Source organism: Martes martes, assembly GCF_963455335.1.
Source record: "Martes martes genome assembly, chromosome: 17".
In the NCBI taxonomy this organism is placed as follows: domain Eukaryota; kingdom Metazoa; phylum Chordata; class Mammalia; order Carnivora; family Mustelidae; genus Martes; species Martes martes.
Window position 1 is genome coordinate 45,911,621 of NC_137905.1, and position 20,864 is coordinate 45,932,484.

A 20,864-nucleotide genomic window follows, 5' to 3' on the forward strand; every position below is an offset into this window, starting at 1 on the left:
TCCCCCCTCAGTTGGCTTTAGCCAACGACATCCCGAGTCCCGGCCCCGGCCCCCGCCCCGGCCCCAGCCCCACTGTCTTCCCGCTGGAGGCTGCAACGGTTCATCTTCAGCTGAGTCAGCTGGATGTAGCGGAGGACATTGGTGTCTGTGGGGGAGGTGGGCACGGCGTTACCTGGGTGTCCAGGGACAGCCGGTGGCATCCGCACCGCGGCCGCTCACACCTCACCGTGCTCAGCCCACAGCGGCTCCCCCGCACAGCCGCTCTTGCCAGACTCCTCCAGAAGCCCCAGCCACAACAAGCGGAACGGGGGCCCGTCACACCTCCACACTTTAGCTTTTGCTGTGCCCTCCGCCAGAATGCCTCTGCTCAGACGCTGCTGTCATACTTCTGCCCACCCTCCCAAGAACATCTGCGAGATGTCTGTTCCCTCTAAACCTCTCACCGGGAAAACTCATCCTGCCTCTGCTCCCACAGCCCTGGCTGGGACCTGTACCTGTTCTGCTCCCCTGTCGCTGGCTCTCAACACAAGACAGATGCTGTATCTGTCCTCTGTCCCCAACACCCCCCCCCCCGACTATGATGTCTTAGAGGGCAAGCAACAAGCCTCCAGCTCTGCCAACCTCCCCCACCCGACCCCACCCCTGTGAATTTCTTAGCCTTGACCGCCCTGGGGTCTGCCTCCCAGCAAGTGCTCCACCAGCAGCGGGTGGGTGAAGAGGGGAATGGTTAGGTGGGTGTGTGAATGGATTAGTGAGTGGATGAATGAGAATGGGGGGTGGGTGGGGATGGGGGGGTGAGTGGGTAGGGAGTGGCTGAGTAGGTGAGTGGGAGGCATAGATGAGTCAATGAATAGATGGGAGGTGGTTGGGTGAATGTCAGGGGAACATGGGGGGAGGGGAGGGGTGAATGAATGGCGGGTGAGCGTAAGGAGTGGGTGGATGGAGAGGTAGATCCTGGGGGGGAGGCAGAGCCCTTCCTTGAAGCAGCTCTGCCCTGTCCTCCCTCGTGTTTCCTTGTTTTCTCTGCTCTAGCCCCTTTCCCTGCTTGGTCCGGCCCTCACCTGTGGGCTCCCGGCTGCGGGCCTCCTGCAGGTAGCGCAGCGCGCGTGCATAGTCGCCCAGGTGGTAGAAGGCAATGCCGGCGCGGTAGGTGGCCTTGAAGTTGCCCTGCTGCTTCTCCAGGACCTTGAGACAGTACTCGCGCACCCGCTCATAGTTCACCAGCTCCGACTGCAGCAGGCAGGCTGCGGGGACACCGGGGCCGGTGCTCGCAGAGCCTGGCGGCACTCCCAGACCTCACCTGACTGCTAGGAGCCCCCCCAGCCCTTTCCGGTGGCTGAGCCCTGGGTTAGGGATTGCTCAGGCCACCGGGGCCGCCGATCTTCTGACCAATCAGGATAGAGTCAATCTGCGCCGCCGCTAGAGGGCGCGAAAACACAGACAAGCGCTCGCGGGCGATTAGCTGGGAAGTTTCTGCAGGGGAGAGGACTAAAGGCGACTCAGGTGAGGGATGGGGCGTTGAATCGCTAATCCCGAGTAAGATTTTCTCACCTGAGGTTCGCAGGTAACAGCCCAAAGCCCATTTCTTGCATCTCAACCCTTCTATCCCTGTGTTCCCCTACACCCCCAACCCCTCTCCTTGATAAGCTCTGGGGTCTCCCTTCATAGACCCCAGGTCTGGGCCCTTCCAGCCTCCAGCCCCCCGCCCAAGGCTTCACGATTGCCCCTCACTCCCCACCCCTCTCCGTATGCACCCTCTGCGCCCCCCGACGGCCCCATACCCGTGAGAGAGTCATAACATTCCACCTCCGTATTCTCCACCAGGCGCCGCTGCTCCTCGCTGAGGCGGGCTGGCCCCGGGCTGCTGGCGGGCCCGGGGGCGGGGGCGGGCAGGCCTCCAGGGCGGGCCCCCTGAGCCGCCTTCAGCTGCAGCAGTGCCCGGTGATACTTGCCGATGGCTTCCCGGAACTTCTTCTCTCGGTAGCAGCGCTGGCCCTCCGCCTTGAACGCCACGGCGGCCCGCAGGCTGCTGTCGAGCGCCGCGCCCAGGCCCCCCGACGGCTCGGGGGCAGGGCTGGGACGAGCCGAGCCATGGCGGGGGCCCGGGCCCGGCGGGGAGAGGGCGGGAGGCGGGCGCGGCGGAGGCTCCGGGGCAGCGCTGAGCATCAGCACCGGGGACAGCGCGCCGCGCTGCATTGTGGGAAACTCCTGCGGCCGCCGCTGCAGCTACCGCATCGCCCCCCGCGGGGCCGGTCCCCACCCTTTCTCCGCCCCCGCACCTCCGGCAGCCGACTCCGCCTGCCCCCTATGGGTCTAGAGAAACCCCTCAGGACTTTCCCTTTCTATCCTCCAAATGAGCCCCAGCCCTAGTTCTCTAACCGGCCTCTCCCTTCTTCCCACTCCCCTTACTCCCACCCTCCTGCCTGTTCTCCTCCCCCCTGCCCAAAGCTCCCACAGCTTGCTGGAAGGAAAACAAGTCTACGGGAAAAAGACGGAAGATATCAACCTCGTGGAAAGCCGGTTTTCAGACCTTAGGCATTTCACGGATTTAGCTAAGAACACAGGTTATGGGGTTGTGCTGCCCAGATTCAATACCCTGCTTATAATTTCTCACTAGTGATAGTACTTGGGCAAATCAGCCAAATTACCTGGAACTCTATATCCTCATCAGTACCATAGGACAATGATAGCAACCTGGAAACTCATTTGTTTATCTATACAGCAAACAAATATTCACTGATATTTCTTCTGTGCCCGGCTCTGGTCTGGGTGATGGTGGGAAAGAGCAGGGACCGAGAGAGCCTCAGCCCCTACCCTCACTGAGCCCCTAGTCCAGCCGGGAGACAGACCACTGACCAGAGAGTGACAGCCCCAATGGTCTAGCCTGGGAAGCTCTGGCAAGGTGGCCAGGGAGGGATGCATGGGGGAGGCACGACAGGATGTGAAGGCCCAGAGGAGGTGACTGCCTTAGACTGAGGTGGTGAGTGAAGGCTTCCTGGAGAAGGCAATAACTCAATGAACAAAAGAGACCTGCTCCTTGCCCTCCCCAAGCTCACTGCCTGGGTAGGAAAAACAGACAAGAGATGGCCCACAGTGAGTAGCACAAGAATACAAGAGTGTACAGAAAAGGAATCACATGAGAGGCTTTTAGGAGAAAAACAGGGTGAATGAGATAGTTGATCTTCAACCCTCCTTAGCTGCTTACTTGGTGGTGGGAGCTCGGCTTCCCCCCTGCCTTCCTTCTGTGTGACCTGGGGATATCAAGTGAATTTACTTCAGAGTAGTTGTAGGGACCGAATTACATTATGCAGATAAAGCAGCACAGGGCCTGGCACAGGAATGGACAAATTAACAACCCCTGTTTCTTATCACCCATGAGACTGGGAGGTGCGTGATCACAAGTTCTGGCTGGGTCAGCATCCAAGTACAGTTGTTGAAGGAATGAGTGAATGAATAACTTTATGTGCTCTACATATTACCCACCTCCCCTGCACCCTGCAGGACCCTGGCTTGGGCCTCAGCCCCTAGCACCAAACTTAAATTTCCACTCTCCCCTCCCCCTGCCACTGCATGTCCTCTTCCTGGAGGCCACATGGCAGGTCCCACCTGACAGGTCCAAACCGGAACACAGCACCTTCCATCCCAGTGGCAATATTTGTTTCTATCTCTTATCGAGTTTTGCCGAGTGAGTCTCTCCCCCTCTCTAGTCCTCCAAGTGTGAACATCTCCAGGGCAAAAACTTCCTCCTCTCTTGTACCTCCAAACCTAGGCTTGGTTAAGAATCTAGTATTCCTTAAGTTTGAGTTCCTGAGATCACCTCAGCTCTGTTTTTAATTTAGAGAGTGTGGAGATCCATTGATTTGTAACAATTATTTTCTGAGCACTTACTAAATAGCTAGGTGCTGGGGGTTTGACAGAAACCGGGGACAAGTGTACCTAGCTCACACTCCTGCTCGGAGGCCGTGCTAGCAATTCCATAACACTTACTAGGTGTCAGGCCCTGTCCTAAAGCTCTACGTCTATATTAACTCACACCCTCCTCACACCTCTATGAGATCGGTGCTACAATTTATACCCATTCAGTCCATGGCACTCTAGGGGTTAAGTAAATCAGATCCCATTTATAGAACACTTGCTATCAAAGACCCATACTATCACAAACTCAGGACTCCCACAGATCAGCATATGTGATGTGCTGGGCTTGTGCAACCATTAAAAAATATCGAATTAGTTGTTAATATATGGAAGCAGAGATACTTATGGAATTGTAGATTTTCAGCTTCACTTGAGCAAAATCTGAAAATCTGGCAACATCACGGCAGCATTTCTTATGACTGGGATAGCTTCCCACAGTCCCCATCCCTCCTAGTTTCTTCTCAACCCTACACCTGAGAGTCACTCAGGTTGCAGCATCTCTCCATTTATCTCCCCAGGCGTTTGCACTTGGAATCCTAGTTTTGGCTTGTCAAGCCGCGCTTGCGGACGTCCGCCAGTGCCCCCTGGCGGAGCGGTCCAGAATTTGCATCATATCTCCCAGCCGCCATTAAGGGACTCGGTAAAAAGCACCCAATCAGAAAGAGGAGAGGCCTGAGGAGTGACCAATCAAAAGCGAGAGAGGGGTCGGAATTCGCCCAATGAGAACAGAGAGCGCTCAGGATTAAAACAAAACAAAACAAAAACCCACACACCTCCTTTATTGACGTGGGAAACGGACACACACGGACAGTCTTTTTTGCTGGGGTCCCCGAGCTCAGGGAGGTTCGGGCTGGGGGCGGCGGAGCAGGCGGGCGGCGGCGAGGCTGGTGCCCTGGCGCTGGGGCCGCGCGTACTTGAGAAAGATGGCGGCGCGGCCGGGAGCGGGGCCTCGGAGCGCGGCGCGGGCCATGCACGGCTCGAGCGGGCGCAGCTCTGCGGGGCTGCGGCGGGAAGACGGAGAAACTGAGGCGGGGGCAGGGGCAGCGGTGAAGACGACCTGTCCTCGGAGCTGGGGGCGCGAGGCTGAGGAGACGCGTTGACGGGGGTTCCCGAGGACCGTTCAGGGGCTCTCTCGAGCCAGTGGAGAGCCGGAACCTCGGAGAGGGACGGAGCGGGTCGGAGGATTGACAGACATCCAGCTCTACCCCCGGGGGTGGGGGGGGTGGGGGGCTGGGAGAAAAGAGGACTCACCCTGGCCTCCAGTGACATGGTTACCGGGGGCGGGGGGCGGGAAGGACGCCCCTCTAGCAGCTGAAGGGACACCGCATTCGTGGCCAGCAGGGAAGCCGGGGGGACTCGAGGGTGGCAGACCTCTCATCCTCAACCCTGGAACTCAGCTAGGATCTTCCGAGGCCGGGAAGATAGCGTATCTTCTACCCAGGGGCAAGGGTCCCCAAATGTGGACAAACACCTCATTCTGACACCCCCCCAAGACGGGGGGGGGTAGACACACCATTTTCTCTCACACCCAGAAAAGTCAAGTCTGCCCCCCCCCCGCCATGGTCTCTCATTCTCTGAGACGGGAAACACAGTGATCAGGAAAGTAGGTTCCTGTAGCCACAGAGGCGCTCCCCTGGGGCCGTACCTGTAAAGCGAGGGCTCGAGGCCGGAGCCCGCCCCGTCGAGCAAGCGGTGGGCCAGGCTCAGCGCCGCAGCTGCGCGCCGACCGGGCTGCCATCCTGCGGCGTCGGCCTCCAGCAGAGACAGCTCCAGAAAGTAGGTGGCAAGTAGCATCACCTGCCAAGCACCACCGCCCCTGCGGAGATCAGGCCACGCCCCTATCCCCTTACAGGCCCTCGCGGGTAGACGTGCCCCCTGCCCCCCTTCCCCTCCCCCTTGCTCCCCCCGCCCCGCCCGGCCCCGCACCTGGCGGCTGCTCCCGGCCAGCGCAGCCAGTAGCCCGAGGCAAAGTAGCGGGCCCGGGTGGTGCAGCCGGAAATCCAAGCGGCTCAGGATGCGCCGCTCGGCACGCAGAAGCTCGGCCCGCGAGAAGGAGCCAGCACCCAGGAGGCAGAGGGAGGCCGACTGTGGATGGCGGGGAAGAGGTGGGAGAGTCTTGGAGCCCGGCTGGTTGCTCCCTGCCCTGTAGAGCCTCGGATCGGCTCAGGGTCCGTTCTGAACCTCGACTGCCTAGTCTGTAAAATGGGGCTATTGATCTGTTCTCTAGAAGTCATGAAGAGCGCAGGCTTCAGAATCAGCAAGACCTGGGTTCGACTTCAAGCCCTATCATTTTCGCACCGTGTTTACATGAATCTCACTGAACCTCTGAGATGGAGTTTCCTCGTTTGTAAAACGTAAATACTTCTCTATACGTCACCAGGCAGCTTTGAGCAGGCACGGAGTTCTGATCAGGCACAGACTATAACTAGCGAAGCACTACAGAGACTAACTGTTCAAGCCCGAGTCCGAGTCCCACCTGCTTTGGACAAATGTCTTCCTCTCCCTGGGCCTCAGTCCCCTCCTCTGCTAAAGGGACACACTGGTAGTCCTGGCCTTATACAGATATGCTGGGATTCCAAGAACAGGCAAAGCCGCAGCCCGGCACACAGTAGGTGTTCTGTGACACGACGAACAAGGGTTCCGCCTTCCCAACCCCACTCCGGAAAGTACCTCGGGAAGCACGCACTCTTCCATTTTGCAGGCCACGAACAGGCAGGCCACGCCCAGCAGCTGCAGGCGGTGTAGGCGCACTCGGCCGGCGCGCAGGTAGGAATCGAGCAGGTGCACCGCCAGGTAGAGCGTGTCCCCCGCCAGGCCCAGGTACTCCTGGGGAAGGGTGTGAGTGATCACCAGCTTTCTAGGCTGCGGCACGGGCTCCGCCCTGCCCCCTGGCGGTTACGTACGTGCACCTGGATCAGCCAGTCCACCACTAGCGCGCGCATCTCTGGGGTCACGGTCCGGGGCAGGGCCCTCCGCGGCAGCGCACGGCACACCTGCGGTTGGGCAGGGCGGCCTCACTCTCCACACCTGTGCCTCGGCTTCTCGCCGGAGCTCCAGGCCCAAGTGTAGCGGCCTTCCCGCACCAAGTAGCCGAAGCCGGGAGCACCACACTAAACTGTCTAGCCTCCAACTGTGTAGCCTCCAACGTCTACTCCAAATGTGCTTCTATTCCTTATCCCGCATTAGAGCCTTGGCCTTTGTTCTGGATGCCTCCCCCAATCCACCTCTCCAATCTGTAGCCCCCATGGCCAGGGCGCCTCCGGAGCATCCGCCCCCGCCCCCTGGCTTTCCAGACCACCAGCCGTCACCAACCCTTAACCCACCCTCCTCAGAGCACCCAGAAGGGTCTAGATTATAAAACTGGCCGAGAAACTCCCCAGCTTAAAACCCTTCCACGGCTTCCACTATCCTCAGAGAACCCTAACCACTCTCTCTCAGGCGCTGCCCCCTAGCACCAACACCATCTCTTCGCCCTCTCCCTTCACAACCCATACTGCAGCTACACCAGCCTTCTCTAGTCCTAGACTAGGGGCAGGCTCTTTCCTACCCAAGGCCTTTGCACTTATGCACCATTCCCTCCACCTGGAATGGTCCTTCCCCAGTTTCTTGCACTGTTGGAACCTCAGCTCAAACTCCCTGGACTTTTCCTACACAGAATTCTCCCGGCGTCCATCCCGCTTTATGGTCCCCATAGCGTTTTCAGTCTGGAGATAGCTGGTGTTTCCTTGTGTGTTCTGTCGGTTTGCCTCCCTAGGCTGCTGGCACCACAAGGGCAGGGATTTCTCTCTGGATCATGCCCCTACCTCAGTTCCTAACAGAGTCCCTGGCTGGGGAGAGAGGCTCCCCACTTCGGTCTCTTTAACAACTTTATCCCTGCAGTATGTCCTCGGACAGTGCCTGTCCAGCACAGGTGCCTGCACTTTGGCCTCCTTTCCGTTATTACCGCCTACGTTTGCTTGGTTGTTACAATGAGAGCAGACTATGTTGTTCATCACAGCATCCCCGGGGCCTAGAATATGCTCAAGCACATTTGTTAATAAATTGCGAAGTGTTTGCGAAGGAATACATGCCAGGGACGAGTAGAAGGGGCTGCAAGCAGGTGAGAGTTCGGGAAGGCTCGTGGAGTGGGGGTTGGGCGAGCGGCCAGATCTCCCCTCCCCTAACCCGAACCCCTCTGGTGCCCTCCGGGCCGCGCTCACCATGACTTCTGCGAAGATGTCCCCGGCGTACTCGCGCTCTCCCTCCAGCCCCAGAGCGCTCAGCGCCTCCGCCAGCCCCGGTGGCGCGCATGGCCCAGGGGGCCTCTCCTGGCGTCCTGGAGACACGCTCGTGTCCTCGGGGATCCTGTCGGGGCCTGGGGCGCTCGAAGGGTCGGGGGACGCGGCGTCGGGACTCTGCAAGGGAGAGCGGTGGGGGTCAGCGGCTGAAGAGAAGCCTGAGCCGGGAGGCGGGACGCTGGCTGCTGCGTCTCACCAGCATCCTCCACGCCGGCGTCGGGGGACCAAGCCGAGGGCTCCTCTTCCTCCTGGAGCGAAGGACCCTCGGCGGGCGCTTTAAATTGTGCCTGCACGCATGCGCGCTGAGCCCGCCTCGACCGGGCAGGTGCAGAGGTGATGGCGAATGCTATGCAGGTTGGCTCTGGCCCCTCCGAACCTAAAGTCAGGCAGCTGGAGTCAAATCCTCTTCCTGCTACTTACTGCACGATCAGAAACAGCCCCTCCGAGGCTCCCTGTTCTCAGCTGTAAAGTAAGGATTGTTTCAAAACTAAGACAAATGACCAGGGATGGCCCTGGACTAGCGCAGAGACCTCCTCACTGCTCCCTGGTTCCCACCCCCTCGGTCTGTGCCCCGCCCCCGCCCCCGCCGCGCCAAGCAGCCAGAAGGGATCCTGTGCACACCCAAGTCAGATCGCACTCTGCCTCCCTTCAGAACTCCATTGTGGTTCCCATCTCCCTCAATGTGAAAGTCCACAAGGTCCTTTATTACCCTCCCACCCGTCCCCACACAACTTTGAGATCATCTCCCAACCTTCCCCCCAACTCGGCTGTCTCCTGCCACACCAGCACCCTGGCTCATTCTCACCCACACCAGGCACACTTCTACCTCAGGGCCTTTGCACTGGCTGTTTCCCTTGCCTGAAATTCTCCTTTCCCAGAGATCCCTCACTTAAGGTATTTACTCAGATGCTACCTTCCTTGTGAAAAAGGCTATCCTGAGAATTTCGATCACCGTTCTGTGTACCTTACTCTCTCCTTAGCACTTACTGCCTAATCTTATTTACTGTCTCCCTCCTGATGAGACTGTGAACCCCAGGAGGGCAAGGCTTGTCTGGTGTTTTGTTATGATTGCTGTATTCCCAGCGCCTGGAACAGAGTTTGGCACACAGCAGGTACTTGAGAAATATTTGTTGGATGAGTAAATGAACAGGCAGCACATAACTTAGAAATGGTGGCCTGGAAGGGCCTGAGGTGGTGATGTTGGAGTGAAACCTGAAAGGCAAGGGGTCAGGAATGCAAAGGGACAGGAGAATATTCCAAGGGATGGGAGTGGTGAGAGCAAAGACACCGAGGTAGGAAAGGGATTGCTGTTTTCAGGCACTGGGAGGTCAGCAAGGCTGAAAAAGTGAGCAGAGGAATGTGAGATGCCAAACCAATGACTTTCTGTCACACTTAGAATGACACCCAAACTCCTTACCTTGGCCACAAGGTCCCTTCAGCCCACTGTTACCTCTCTAACCCCATTTCCTTCTGTTCTCCCCCTCCCTCGTTCCCTTTGACACACCCTGGCCTCTTTCCATTCCCCCAAACACGTCCAGCACCTGCTGGCCTCAGGGCCTTTGTGTTTGCTGATCCTTTTGCCTCAACACTTGATCAAACATAGATACCGACATTTTCAGAGTATCTCTGTACAAGATACTAACCTCAAAGGGAAAGCAGTAACTTTACAGTGGTGACACCTGACAGACACCGTAAGCAAGGGATCGAAGTCCTCACCAGTCACGGGACAGAATCTCATGTGCCTCTTTGACAGGAGGCAGGGAGAAGGGCACAGCATTTCTCAGACTTCCTATCCAAGGTAGCTTGACTAGAACCAGGAGGAAACGTCAGGCCACAAACTTTAACTAAGGGACATTCTGTGAAATAAGTGCCTTGTAGGCTTCAGACCTGACAACCGAATGCACCAGGAGTCATCAGCCAAGTGACTGTTCCCTCGTGTACAAGGACAGGAGTGGGACCATTAGTCAAATCTGATCAAGATCTGCGAGGAGAGGGTTGTTTCAGTATTCGCCTCCTAACCCGGATAACTGAACTGTGGTCATGCAAGACAATGTTCTCGCTTCAGGTAGGATATGTGAACACGGAGGGGGAGAAGGAGAGAGTGCGCAGGAAGTGTCACAGGAACCCACGTGAAGGGTCGATGAGAAAGCTTTGTATTTTAAGGTCAAATTTTATAGTAGGTTTACGGGAAGCTGCAAAGAGAGAAGAGAGTTCCCCTACAACCCAAACCTACTTTCCCCTATAACATCGCAGTGTAGTACATTTGTCACCACCATGGACCAACTGGGACAGCACCCTCATCACCAGATAAGGGCACTTCCTGCCGACAGGAGTCACAGGGTTGACACTGACCTTGATCACCTCACATAACGTGTCAGGTTTCTTCACAGAAAAGTTGTTTCCCCCCTTCTTATACTGTCCCCTTTGGAAGGAAGTCACTTTGCAGCCCACATGTAAGGAGGGGGGGTGCGCTCCCTCCCTGGAGGCGCAGCATCTACAGAAACCACCTGGAAGTCCGTTCAGATCTTTCCGTTCCCACCATTTACCGGTGACCTCCGTGTGAACTCACTGATCATGATCTCTGCGTATACACCAGTGCTATCCTATTTCTTTTGCTGCTCCAAGGACTCTCAGCCCAGCAGGAGCACTTTCTACGGGCCCTCAAGTCCCTTCTCATGCTCCCCACCGAGGAGGCTCTGCCTTGCCAGCTTCTGAGCGGGTCCTCACTTCAGGGTACTACACGGCGCTCCGCGCCTAGAATCATGTTTACTACTGTTCTTTTTGGAAGTTTTCTGTTCCAAGCCTGCACGTACAATTATTTTTAAAATAAAGGTAAGAGTATGTGAATCAGCACACTCTGGGAAGCTAACAGACACGTATTAAATTCCAGCCACCCTGGAACGCAGGTGACAAAAGCACGGGAAAGCTGCATCATTACAGTTTATGCCGGCACCGTCAGGAGAACCAAAAAACCTGCAGACCGAGTCAATTCTTGTCCACTGGGGGTGGCTGGATCAGTTGAGGGACCTCTGCATCGTGTTGGCGAGGAGGTCCCCGAAATACAGGAAGAGATCTCGGAGGCTCTCATTTTTATCAGTGACCAACACACTCCATTAATAATGTCCGTCTCCGGGCAGGACGCCAGAAAGATGCGGCAGGTGCAGTCCACACACTCAGCATTAACTGGGAGGCAAGCCGCACCGAACCCAAACCAAACCAAACCGAAGGGAAAGAGCCTTTTTTCTGACGCTCAGTGCACCTGCACAGGGAGGAAATGAGCGAGCACCGGGAGGAGCGCTGGGGACCTGGGACCACGTCGCCGGCTTCCCCAGCTCCGGCGTTGCTCACGTTATTACCCAACACACAAAGTTTCCCACGAGCACAAGACAAAAGACAGACTCACCTCCTCAAAACTAAAGGTTTCCAATTGATAAAATTTTATTATTAAAATGCTCCCACCTGAAAGTCCCTTCGGGAGAAGTTCTACAGAAGGAAGCACCACTAGGGCCAGGGAGCTACGTTTGCCCGAGGGAAGCGGAGCGTCAGCCTGTGGGCCCCGCACCGGGGACCCAGGGGCCGCCAGGGGACCCAGTGGGCTGAGGTAGACTCAGGATGTCCCCCGCCAGAGAGCAAGGGGGGTGACATCCACCCCAGGGGCTTCGACTGGAGAGAAAACGAAAAGGCTTTTCTCTAGAAGCTTCTCTGCTACTGGTCTTACGACCGCCAGGACATCCTTTTATCATCAAATAAATAATAAAGTCGATGTGAAGTGAGAAAAAGCCACTCGTTCCCTGGGCCTTGGCTACAGCGAACGCAGATTCCTAGAACACTGAATCTGACTCTTCTGCTACCCTCACTCAGGGTCTCTGAGACCACATCTGTGAAGCCCCAACCCTTCCGGAAAGTCTGACGTTCAATTCACCAGGGCCGTGCCCGTCCTGGCCCCCAGACGTGGGCAGAGTGAGCTAAGCATGGGAACCCCAGGGTAAAGGGGGCAGCCGTCAGGACCCAGCCTGTGAGGGCTGTAACCAGAAATACCCCAGCTGACAGCCATCGCGACTCCCATTCACACACCAGAGACCGTGTTGGAATTTGGGGGCCTTAAGGCTCCCTGGTATAGCCTAAGTGAGAAGAGGATATGCAGGCAGTGGCCAGCGCCAGGGCCCAAGGGCCCCCGCAGTGAACCCGCTCCCTCACACTCGCTTCCCGGATTCAGTGGTGCCTCGTGCACCCTCCTCATCAGAGCCACCAACCCGACCGCCCCACCCTCGCGCTCCCTCTTTCCACCCAGGCAGCTTCTGAAGACCTGGTCTGGCCTGCCACACCCGCATGCCCCAGGAGGCGTCTCAAGTCCCTCAGCAGCGCGCCCACCCCAACGGCCAGAGGACAAGCACGGCTCCAGGTGCCCAGGTCCCGGGAGCGGGTCAGCCGGGGCCAGGCTCCGCAGGCAAGGAAGGGCCCAGGGCGGTGGGCCCCGGTCTGAAACGAGTGTCTTTATTGCTTGTACCGTACAAATGGGAGGAATGGGGAAGGCCAGTGGGGAGGACAGAGAATTGTCAGATAAATGACATACACACACAGAGAGGAAAAAGACCCCCCACCCACCCAAACCAACCCTCACCCCACCCTAGGATGTCTCTCTCTGAACTACCTAGTACAGGAGGTGGGGCAGGGAGATCAAAGCCACAACTAAATTCCACACACCCGGAGATGTTGGGGGGAGGGAGGCTGGGCAGCAAATGGACCCCAGGTGTGGCTCCCCCACCAGGCCAGCACCCCTCCCCTATGGGATGAAATGCTGGGGCCGAGGACAGGGCCCAAGCATGCACACACGCACACGCGCACACACACACACACGCACGCACTCAAGGCCGGGACACGCTTGCCCTCACACACATACCGAACACGCATGCACACACACCCCAACGTGCACCCAAGTCCCAGATGCACTGGGCCATCCAGACACAGGCTGACACACGCACACGCGAGCCCACAGCAGTGACACACGTTCACCTTAAGGCTGCAGAACGTGGGGCCCAGGGAGGGGGAGGGAGGGAGGGGCCCTGGAGCCTCCCTGCTCAGAGGCCGCCCCCCCAGTACGTACCAGAGAACCCCACTCCCACCCCCTCTTTGACCCCAGTGCACGGGGCCCAATACTGTCTCGGTGCGAGATGTGTAACAGCTGGAGCTGGCACCCTCTGCCCCCGGCGGCCAGAAGGGGGTGATCCCAGCCCCCATCCTTGGCAAGGGCTGGGGCTGGGGCTGGGCCCGGGGCCCAGCAGGAGTTAAGGCCAGCCGGAAGGAAGCCCTGGTAAGGCACAGGACTGGGTGGTGGGGAGGCTTGTCCCTAAATGTCCCTCCCGCCTCATCCACAGGGTCAGGAGAGCAGCTTGGGAGGCTGGGGAAGGCAGGGCAAGGAGGCAGTGCCCATCCCCGGGGCCCTCCTCGTGCCTCCTGGGGTAGACTGGGCCCCATCTACACGAGGCATTCCCAAACCCCCAACCCCACAGCTTCCAAAGGCCCCCCCCCCCGCCTGTCCCTGTACATTATTGCTTTGCTGCCCCTGTGGGGGGAGGGGCCGGACCACCCGCGCCAGGCTGCGCTGAGCCTAACAGCACCAGGGCACTGTCCGCAGGGCGTCGTGTCCCACGAGGTGTCCCACAGGAAGGCAGCCTCTGACCGGGGCAGCGGCGCAGGGACAGGCTGGCTGCAGGCATCCAGCCAGAAATCCGGGCAGGACCCGCAGCTCCACGTGGCGCCCTATGCTGGGGCTTGTGTTGATTAAAAACCGGAATCTCTCCAACTGCCTGAAGCCCTGGTCCTGGGGCGGCCAGTGGAGTCTCCCAAATCCTGGTCTGGGCACAAAGGTGAGGACAGGACAGGATCCTGGAGGCGGGGCCACCAGGACCGCCGAGGTCAGTTTGGCAGAGGGCTGAAAAAACTGGAAATGGGGGTGAGCAGGTGAGGGATGGGGATGCAAACAAAAAAAGGCAAAATAAAAAGTTTAAAAACAAAAAGACAAGCCCCCGGGGCGGTGATGGCAGCCGTTGGAGCGTCCTGCAGCGGCGTCAGCGGCGGTGGGCGGCTCTGCTCACTCGCGGATGCTGGCCGAGTAGGAGAACTGGGGAAAGTGGGTCCGCTGGTCCAGTTCGAGGGAGCCCAGGCTGTCATCTGTGGGGGGCAGGTGGAGGTGGATTGGGGAGAACCGGCCTACAGAGGACCCAGCACCCCAAGTGCACTCCCGGGGGTGGGCAAGGGGGTCCGGCCTCAGGAAGGAATAGTGGTAGCATGAACCCCCAACTGGCAGGCCATCCACAAGAACAGGACAGGGAAGACCTAGTGACTCCCCCTAACAGAGGTTCCCCCCCCACCAGAGCCTGGGCCCACAGGCCCCAGAGGCTGCTCCCTCTGCCAACTTCACTCTCCCCTCTGGCGCCCCACTCTGGTCTAGCCCAGACCTCCCCCCGCCACACCGGCTGCCACTGCTGCCCCGCCAGTCCAGCCTCCATACACAGCCAGAGGAACTCCGTAAAGCCCAGAGGCAGCCCTGCCCCTTCTTGCACCAAACCTTTCCTGCCTCCCCACACAGCAAGTCCCTGCTCCTCCCAGAGGCCCCCCAGATCCTCTTGCTCTGGCCCCCGCCCCCCTCCATCCCCCAGATGCGCTGGCCTCTGCAACACTCCCGCTCCTGGACCCCATTCCCTCATGCCATTCCTTCTGCTCAGCTGCCACGTCTCCTCCTCCAGGAAGCCACCCGCCCTGACTCGCAGGCCAAGTCAGGCATTTCCTCTGGGTCCCCCAGTCCCTGGGCTCCTATACCTTAGACCTGAACACTCTGGGCTGTCGCCCCACCTGGCCCGAAGCTCCCTCAAGGCAGGGCCAGGGTTGTCTCAGTCACCGGAGGGTCCCCAGCACAGCCCAGCAATGGCTGAGTGACAGCAAGAACTCAAACAGGACCAGAGGCAATGCACCAATCAGGCCCCAAAGACCTGGGCAATTTGAAAAGACAGCTGTGACTGTGCCATCCTGGCCCTGAAGGCTTCCCGTGTGCCACCCGAGCTCCGGAATGTGCCGTGGCTGATGGCTCCCGGTGACCCTCACTGGATCTAAAGGTGCCAAGCCCAACGGCAGAAAGCCCTGTGAGCAAACTGCAGCCAAACTGCCCGGACATGGCGCGGGGCCCATGAGCTTCCTCCCTGGAACAGGTCAAGGGCAGGCCCCACCCCTGCACACCCAGCCAGGCCCTGCAAGGGAGGGCCAGACACTCACAGCGGTCCGGGGGCGTGATTGTGATGGACTGGGCGGTAAACTCATCATCAAAGTACCTCGTGTCGACCTCAGAGGTGACCTGAGGTTTGAAGGGTGGCAGAAGCTGTGGAGGAAAGGAGCCCAGACTCAGGACCCTGGGGTCAGGAGACCTGGCCAAGGCCACCCTTGAGCGGGAGCCGGCGGGTGGCAGGGCTCACCTTCTTCTGCACCACGTCCTGCCAGCTGACGCTGACGAAGAACCTGTGCTCCATGACCTCCCTGGCGTCGCTGGGCCCCCCGCCGAGCCTGGGCAGAGACGGCCATGAGCACCCGCCTCCCGGGCCCTCGGCTTCTGCGAGAGAGGCTTTCGGTGCAGGCCCTGAACAACTTTTAATGGTTCTGTCCCGGCCACAGACCACATGGCAGAGGAGGAAACCGCGGCTTGGGGGTGGGGGTGGGGGCTCACGGGCCCAGGGTCAGAGCCAGGGAGCCTGCAACCTGGACTCCGAGTCCAGAACAGGAGCCAGGAGGGCGGGCTCAGCCACCCTTGGCCAGGCTCGGGGCTGCCCTGTCTCTGAGCGTCCCCCAAGAACAAGGTGGCGCGGGCAGAGCACTAAGGACAAGCCTGGCCCCAAGAGCGTCCTCCCTAGGGGCCTGCACCAGGGACAATACGCAGGCATGCGCCCGTGCACTCAGCCCCCTTCAGGCCGAGGGGACAGTGGCAGTAGGTGGCCCTGGGCTGGGCAGGACAGACTCCAGCCCTCACCTCTGCTTGGGGTCCTTCTTAAGCAGCCCAGCGAGCAAGGACTTGGCCTCAGGGCTGAGCGTGCGCGGGAAGCGGATCTCTTCCATGAGGATGAGCTCGAAGAGGCGCTCGTGGTCCTGGTTGTAGAAGGGCAGGCGGCCGCACATCATCTCGTACATGACCACGCCCAGCCCCCACCAGTCCACCGCGCGGCCGTAGTCGTTGTCCTCCAGCACCTGGGCAGGGAGGGGCAATGAGGGGCCAGGTCCACGGCCCTGGGGCCACTGGGCTCACAGGGACCCGAAGGGGGCCATCCAAGGAATGGGAGCCTGTCCTCACAGGGCCTGAGCTAGGGAAACCACACAGGTCTGAGGGCCCCTCCTCCCTCGGCCTCACCCGCCCGGGGACCTCCAGCCCCAGGCACCTCAGGTGCCAGGTACTCGGGCGTCCCACAGAAGGTTTTCATGGTGGCCCCGTCACTGATGCCTTCTTTGCATAGGCCGAAGTCCGTGATCTTGATGTGGCCATCTTTGTCCAGCATGAGGTTTTCCAGCTGTAGGAAAAGGAAAAGTCAACGTATTAGGGTCACGTCTTCCTAAGGCTTTCCACCCCCCCGGGACCCCACAGGCCCCAGGAAGGCTCTGGCCTGGGGTGATAGTTGTCATGGTGGGGGCTCCAGACTGACCACGGGGCATACCCCCAGCAAAACATTAAGCCCTTGCGGCTCAGAGGGAGGCCACCCCCAGGGTAGCTGGAAAAAAGCCAAGGTAGAGAAAGATGGGAGACAGGCCCTACCCACCTGCTGCCCCCACCATGGGCTACAGCTTCCCAGGCTGGCATGTGAGCAACACTAGCTTTCTTCCTGCATTTTTTTTTTTTTAAAGTAAGCTCTAGGCCCAATATGGGGCTTGAACTCCTGACCCCAAAATCAGGAGACGCATGCTCTGCCCACTGAGCCAGCCAGATGTCCTTCTTCCTCCACTTTTAACTAAACTTAACACAAATGGGCAATTTAACAGGCCTGTGTGGAAGCTCCACCAGGTCAAGAGACCATCCCAGACCCCAGAACCGCCCCCCCTCATGTACCCCTTCCTTGTTATGAATCATCCTCGCAACTGAAGACAAACTCTACTCCTCCGCTCTTCTTTATAGTTTCCCCACCTAAGGACGCCCCTATAACATGTGGTCTCCTGGCTTCCGCTCCACACAAGCCTGGGAGGTGCATGTGCATGGCCGCGGGGCCGCAGTTTGCTCGGTACCGGCCGTGCAGAGCCTTCCAGCCGGTCCTGGACAGCGGACCGTGAGGCTGCTTCCAGCCTGAGGTTCGTGTGAACTGTGTGCCAGCAGCGTGTGTGCACCCAGGCTCTGAGGGGGACACAGGGACATGCTCTGGCCATGCATAACCCCAGGGCGGAACGGCTGGCTCACAGGGCGTGCAGACAGTCGGCGCTGGTAGATTCTGCCGAACCATCTCCTAAGGTGCTTGGATGAATATGCCTGCCCCTCCCCAGCCCCCCACTCCCTGCATGGAGGTGCATGTTCACCAGGGGCCCCAAAGGGCCCCCAGGGCCGCTGAGGCAGGCGGGTCGGCATCCCACGGCAAGGTGGACTCAGGAAAACGCAGGTAGATAGACCCTCTGGGGAGGAGGAGGTCCAGGGCCGAGGGCCTGGGTCCAGCCTCCCTGGTGTGAGCTCCGCAGGTGCCATGGGCCAGGAGACAGGTGCACGCTCACCTTGATGTCACGGTACACCACGTCCCGAGAGTGCAGATACTCAAGGGCAGAGACGATCTCTGCGCCGTAGAAGCGAGCCCGCTCCTCCGTGAAGACGCGCTCCCGGGACAGGTGGAAAAACAGCTGCAGGAGGGGGGAGGGGCAGGAAGTCATACGTCGGCCCAGAGGAGCAAAACCCAGGACGCTGCCCACTGGCCCCCAACCTCCAGCCCAGTGCCATGGCGACACCTACTCCCCGAAACTGCAAGTGACAGCGGGAGGAACCAAGTGAGAGATGGTGAGCAGGGACGAACTCCCATGAGGAAAACACGGAGTGGGGCATGAAGAGCGAGGACAGTCAGGAAGCATCAAGGGGAGAGTCAGGAGGGACGGAGTGAGGGGATGGGGGACGGGGCAGTGAGCAAGAATGCAAAGGAACACAAGGTCACGAGCAAGGGACAATAAGCCATGAGAACAACGGGACAGATGAAGCCCACAGTCAGGAGCCAGCGGGTGACACCTGTGTGCAGGGAGAAGGCTGCGAGGGATGAGGAGCAGGTGACAGCTCAGTGACGATGAGTGGCGGCCTCCTCCCGGCAGGAGAGCCCGGACCGGCCTGCCTGACCCCCTCCCCATACATTTTCCTTGCCCCCTTACAGGACGCACTCCAGAGCATGCTGGCTGCCCACCCCGAAGCCCTCCATACCTCTCAGCACCTGTGTGTGCACCCTACCCCCGACTCACTAGCTGGGTGAAATTGGGCAAGCCACTTAACCTCTCTGGGCCCAAGTTTCCTCATCTGTGAAATGGAGGTGATGATGCCTGCCTCAAGGGTTGGGCGGTGACATCCAGCAAGGTCCCTGCCACCCCCACTGTCTCACTCGGGGCTCCCCTCCACTGCCCTGACGCTTGGGAAGGCGACATGGGAGGCTAACTGGCGGCCTGCTGCTCACCTCGCCACCATTGGCGTACTCCATCACGAAACACAGGCGGTCATGGGTCTGGAAGGCGTACTTCAGGGCCTGTGGGGCAGGAAGGCAGCCGGGGTGGGAGATGGGTAGAAGGTAGGCTTTCTGCTGATTCCACAGGCACACACACCCCCCACCCTTGTAGCCGGGACTCAAACTTCAGCTTCGCCTTTTGGGGTACATGAGTGAGCTTGTGACCCTGAGAGCAGGGAAAGGGTTACTGGGCTGAAGGATGCTGTCTTCAGCCTTCAACAAAACTTCAGAGAGGCGCAGCCAGGGAGACATTCAGTTCTGAGCAACCCAGAGCTGTTTCACCTCTCTCCACAGTCAGGTGTGTTGCATGCACATGCGCACACACACATTTGCTGGCTGGGAGTCGGCAGTGGCTTGAAAGCCAACCCCAAAGATAAGGATGCACAAGTGATCTGCCCAATAAACAGCAGTTCTCACTATGCTCTAAGGAGCCCTACAGAAAGTTCCTCAAAGAACCCCTGAGTGACCCCTCTGCTCGTGACAAGTCTTCCAATCTCTGTCTGCTACATCAAAGTACCTCATAGAATTTCATTTGAACAAGTGCCATGGCTTAATACGACACCTGGACAGCAGCTAAGCTAAGGAAATGACCCATCCCATAAGCCATCTTCCACCTGGTCCATTTAACTGATGGCTGCTGGCCTTGATGGAGACTGCAGCCCACAGAGGTGTCTCCTCAGACTAAGCTGACAGCAGCACAAGAATACATCTCCTTCTAGGACTATATTTAAACAAAGAAACAAAAAAACAAAACAATGTTCCCACTCTGACCAGCTGGGCTAAATGCCTCTAACTCATGAAGAGCAGCTCTCCTGGAACCATCTTGTAATGTGGTATCATCAGTCAGCCGAAACACTGCTATGAAGCCACCATCTGTGAAGAAGCTGCCAAACCTGGGGTTTGGTTCAGGCCATTTGGGGAGCCCAACACCATCTGGCCCTGGCCACCTGGCTGACACGAAATCCGTGCTTCAAGGTGGCAGGGTTGGGCTCTTTTCCTGAGCCCCGTTGGAAGCAGGCCTCTCATGGCACACAGGGAGGGCAGGCCCTGCCTGAGAGGGAAGCAGCACTCACGGTGAGGAACGGGTGCCTGGTGTTCTGGAGGACCCGGCTCTCGGTGACCGTGTGGGCAACTTCATCCTGCAGACAGAGGCTGGGTGAGGGGCTGGCGGGCAACACCAGACCTGCCCCCGCCCCCAGCTCAGGGATAGGGGTGCAGTGCTTCGGGGAAATGCACTTCCATTCCTAGCTGCTCCACAGAGAAAGGCAGAGTACCATCTGCAAACCGGAACGAAATTACGGCCCCACGGGCACCTGGGTGGCTCAGTGGGTTAAGCGTCTGACTCTTGGTTTCGGCTCAGATCATGACCTCACGGGCTGTGAGACTGAGACTGAGCCCCTGTGGGGCTTTGTACTCAGAGGCAAGTCTGCTTGAAGAGTCTCTTCCTCTGCCCCTCCCCCCACTCCCGCTTTCTCTCTCAAATAAATAACACCTTTTTAAAAAAAGAAGAAGAAGAAATGCCCCAGACAAGGCCCATCAGTGGCTCACTTTCAAAGCTACGAGGGGAGAAGTCGATGGGGACTTTATGACAGAGGGCTCGAGCTGTCACCTGCGGAACCCACCGGGCAAGTTTAGCATCTCTAAGGAGGGGGAAGCAGTCCTTGTAAGACCCTGAAGGAGACCCTGCAGACAGTGGGAATCACCCCTGCAAGTGCTGCTGCTGAACAAAGGAAGAAGAGCTGATCTGGGCTCTACCCTGGGGAGCAGCGGTTCCCGGTGTGTCCTGTCCCCACGCTGGCCGTGTCATGTGGCCCAGGAACTTGGAGAAATGCAAATTCTCAGGCCTCTCCCAGACCCACCGAATCAGACACATGGGGGTGGGCCCGGCACAGGCTTCACAGGCCCTGCAGGCCACTTGAACACGGGCTCAAGTGTGGTATCTGCTAAAAATCCTATACCGCCTGCA

At 58.7% G+C, this 20,864-nt stretch overlaps 3 protein-coding genes across 4 annotated transcripts in view; all 3 read right to left on the bottom strand.

Moving 5' to 3' along the window:
• Positions 1-17: 17 nt before the first annotated feature.
• On the bottom strand, positions 18-2,196 carry TTC9B (tetratricopeptide repeat domain 9B; the record flags this gene model as incomplete). The annotated part of the gene is made up of 3 exons (XM_080828973.1): positions 18-145; positions 1,062-1,244; positions 1,782-2,196. 3 exons carry the CDS (start codon positions 2,194-2,196, stop codon positions 18-20), a joined length of 726 nt encoding a protein of 241 aa, XP_080685099.1.
• Positions 2,197-4,660: 2,464 nt separating this feature from the next.
• CCNP (cyclin P) lies at positions 4,661-8,703 on the bottom strand. Of its 2 annotated transcripts, XM_080828970.1 has the most exons (7): positions 8,389-8,703; positions 8,115-8,309; positions 6,819-6,908; positions 6,586-6,741; positions 5,842-6,000; positions 5,561-5,712; positions 4,661-4,916 (listed from the first exon to the last, which is right to left on the bottom strand). In XM_080828970.1, the coding sequence occupies exons 1-7, from the start codon at positions 8,392-8,394 to the stop codon at positions 4,751-4,753; spliced, it is 924 nt and encodes a 307-aa protein (XP_080685096.1). In that variant the 5' UTR covers positions 8,395-8,703; the 3' UTR covers positions 4,661-4,750. The 2 variants fall into 2 exon arrangements, with proteins under 2 accessions (XP_080685096.1, XP_080685095.1); XM_080828969.1 differs by having other exon boundaries at positions 4,666-5,712.
• Positions 8,704-10,066: 1,363 nt separating this feature from the next.
• The window catches only part of AKT2 (AKT serine/threonine kinase 2), a 49,830-nt gene continuing 39,032 nt past the window's right edge, over positions 10,067-20,864 (bottom strand). The window contains exons 7-14 of the mRNA XM_080828953.1: positions 19,972-20,037; positions 18,851-18,919; positions 17,919-18,041; positions 16,610-16,738; positions 16,207-16,421; positions 15,659-15,746; positions 15,462-15,564; positions 10,067-14,363 (exon numbers count right to left, since the gene is read on the bottom strand). Of these exons, the coding sequence (XP_080685079.1) occupies positions 14,284-14,363; positions 15,462-15,564; positions 15,659-15,746; positions 16,207-16,421; positions 16,610-16,738; positions 17,919-18,041; positions 18,851-18,919; positions 19,972-20,037 (873 nt within the window). The 3' untranslated portion in view covers positions 10,067-14,283. The remainder of the gene's footprint in view (positions 14,364-15,461; positions 15,565-15,658; positions 15,747-16,206; positions 16,422-16,609; positions 16,739-17,918; positions 18,042-18,850; positions 18,920-19,971; positions 20,038-20,864) is intronic.

Bases quoted from the DNA above. Each gene is read 5' to 3' on its own strand.
- CCNP (XM_080828969.1), bottom strand. The intron at 6,909-8,114 runs GTGAGCGCGGCC...GCCCAACCGCAG, and splicing joins ACATCTTCGCAGAAGTCATG to GTGTGCCGTGCGCTGCCGCG. The intron at 6,001-6,585 runs GTACTTTCCGGA...CGCCATCCACAG, and splicing joins AAGAGTGCGTGCTTCCCGAG to TCGGCCTCCCTCTGCCTCCT.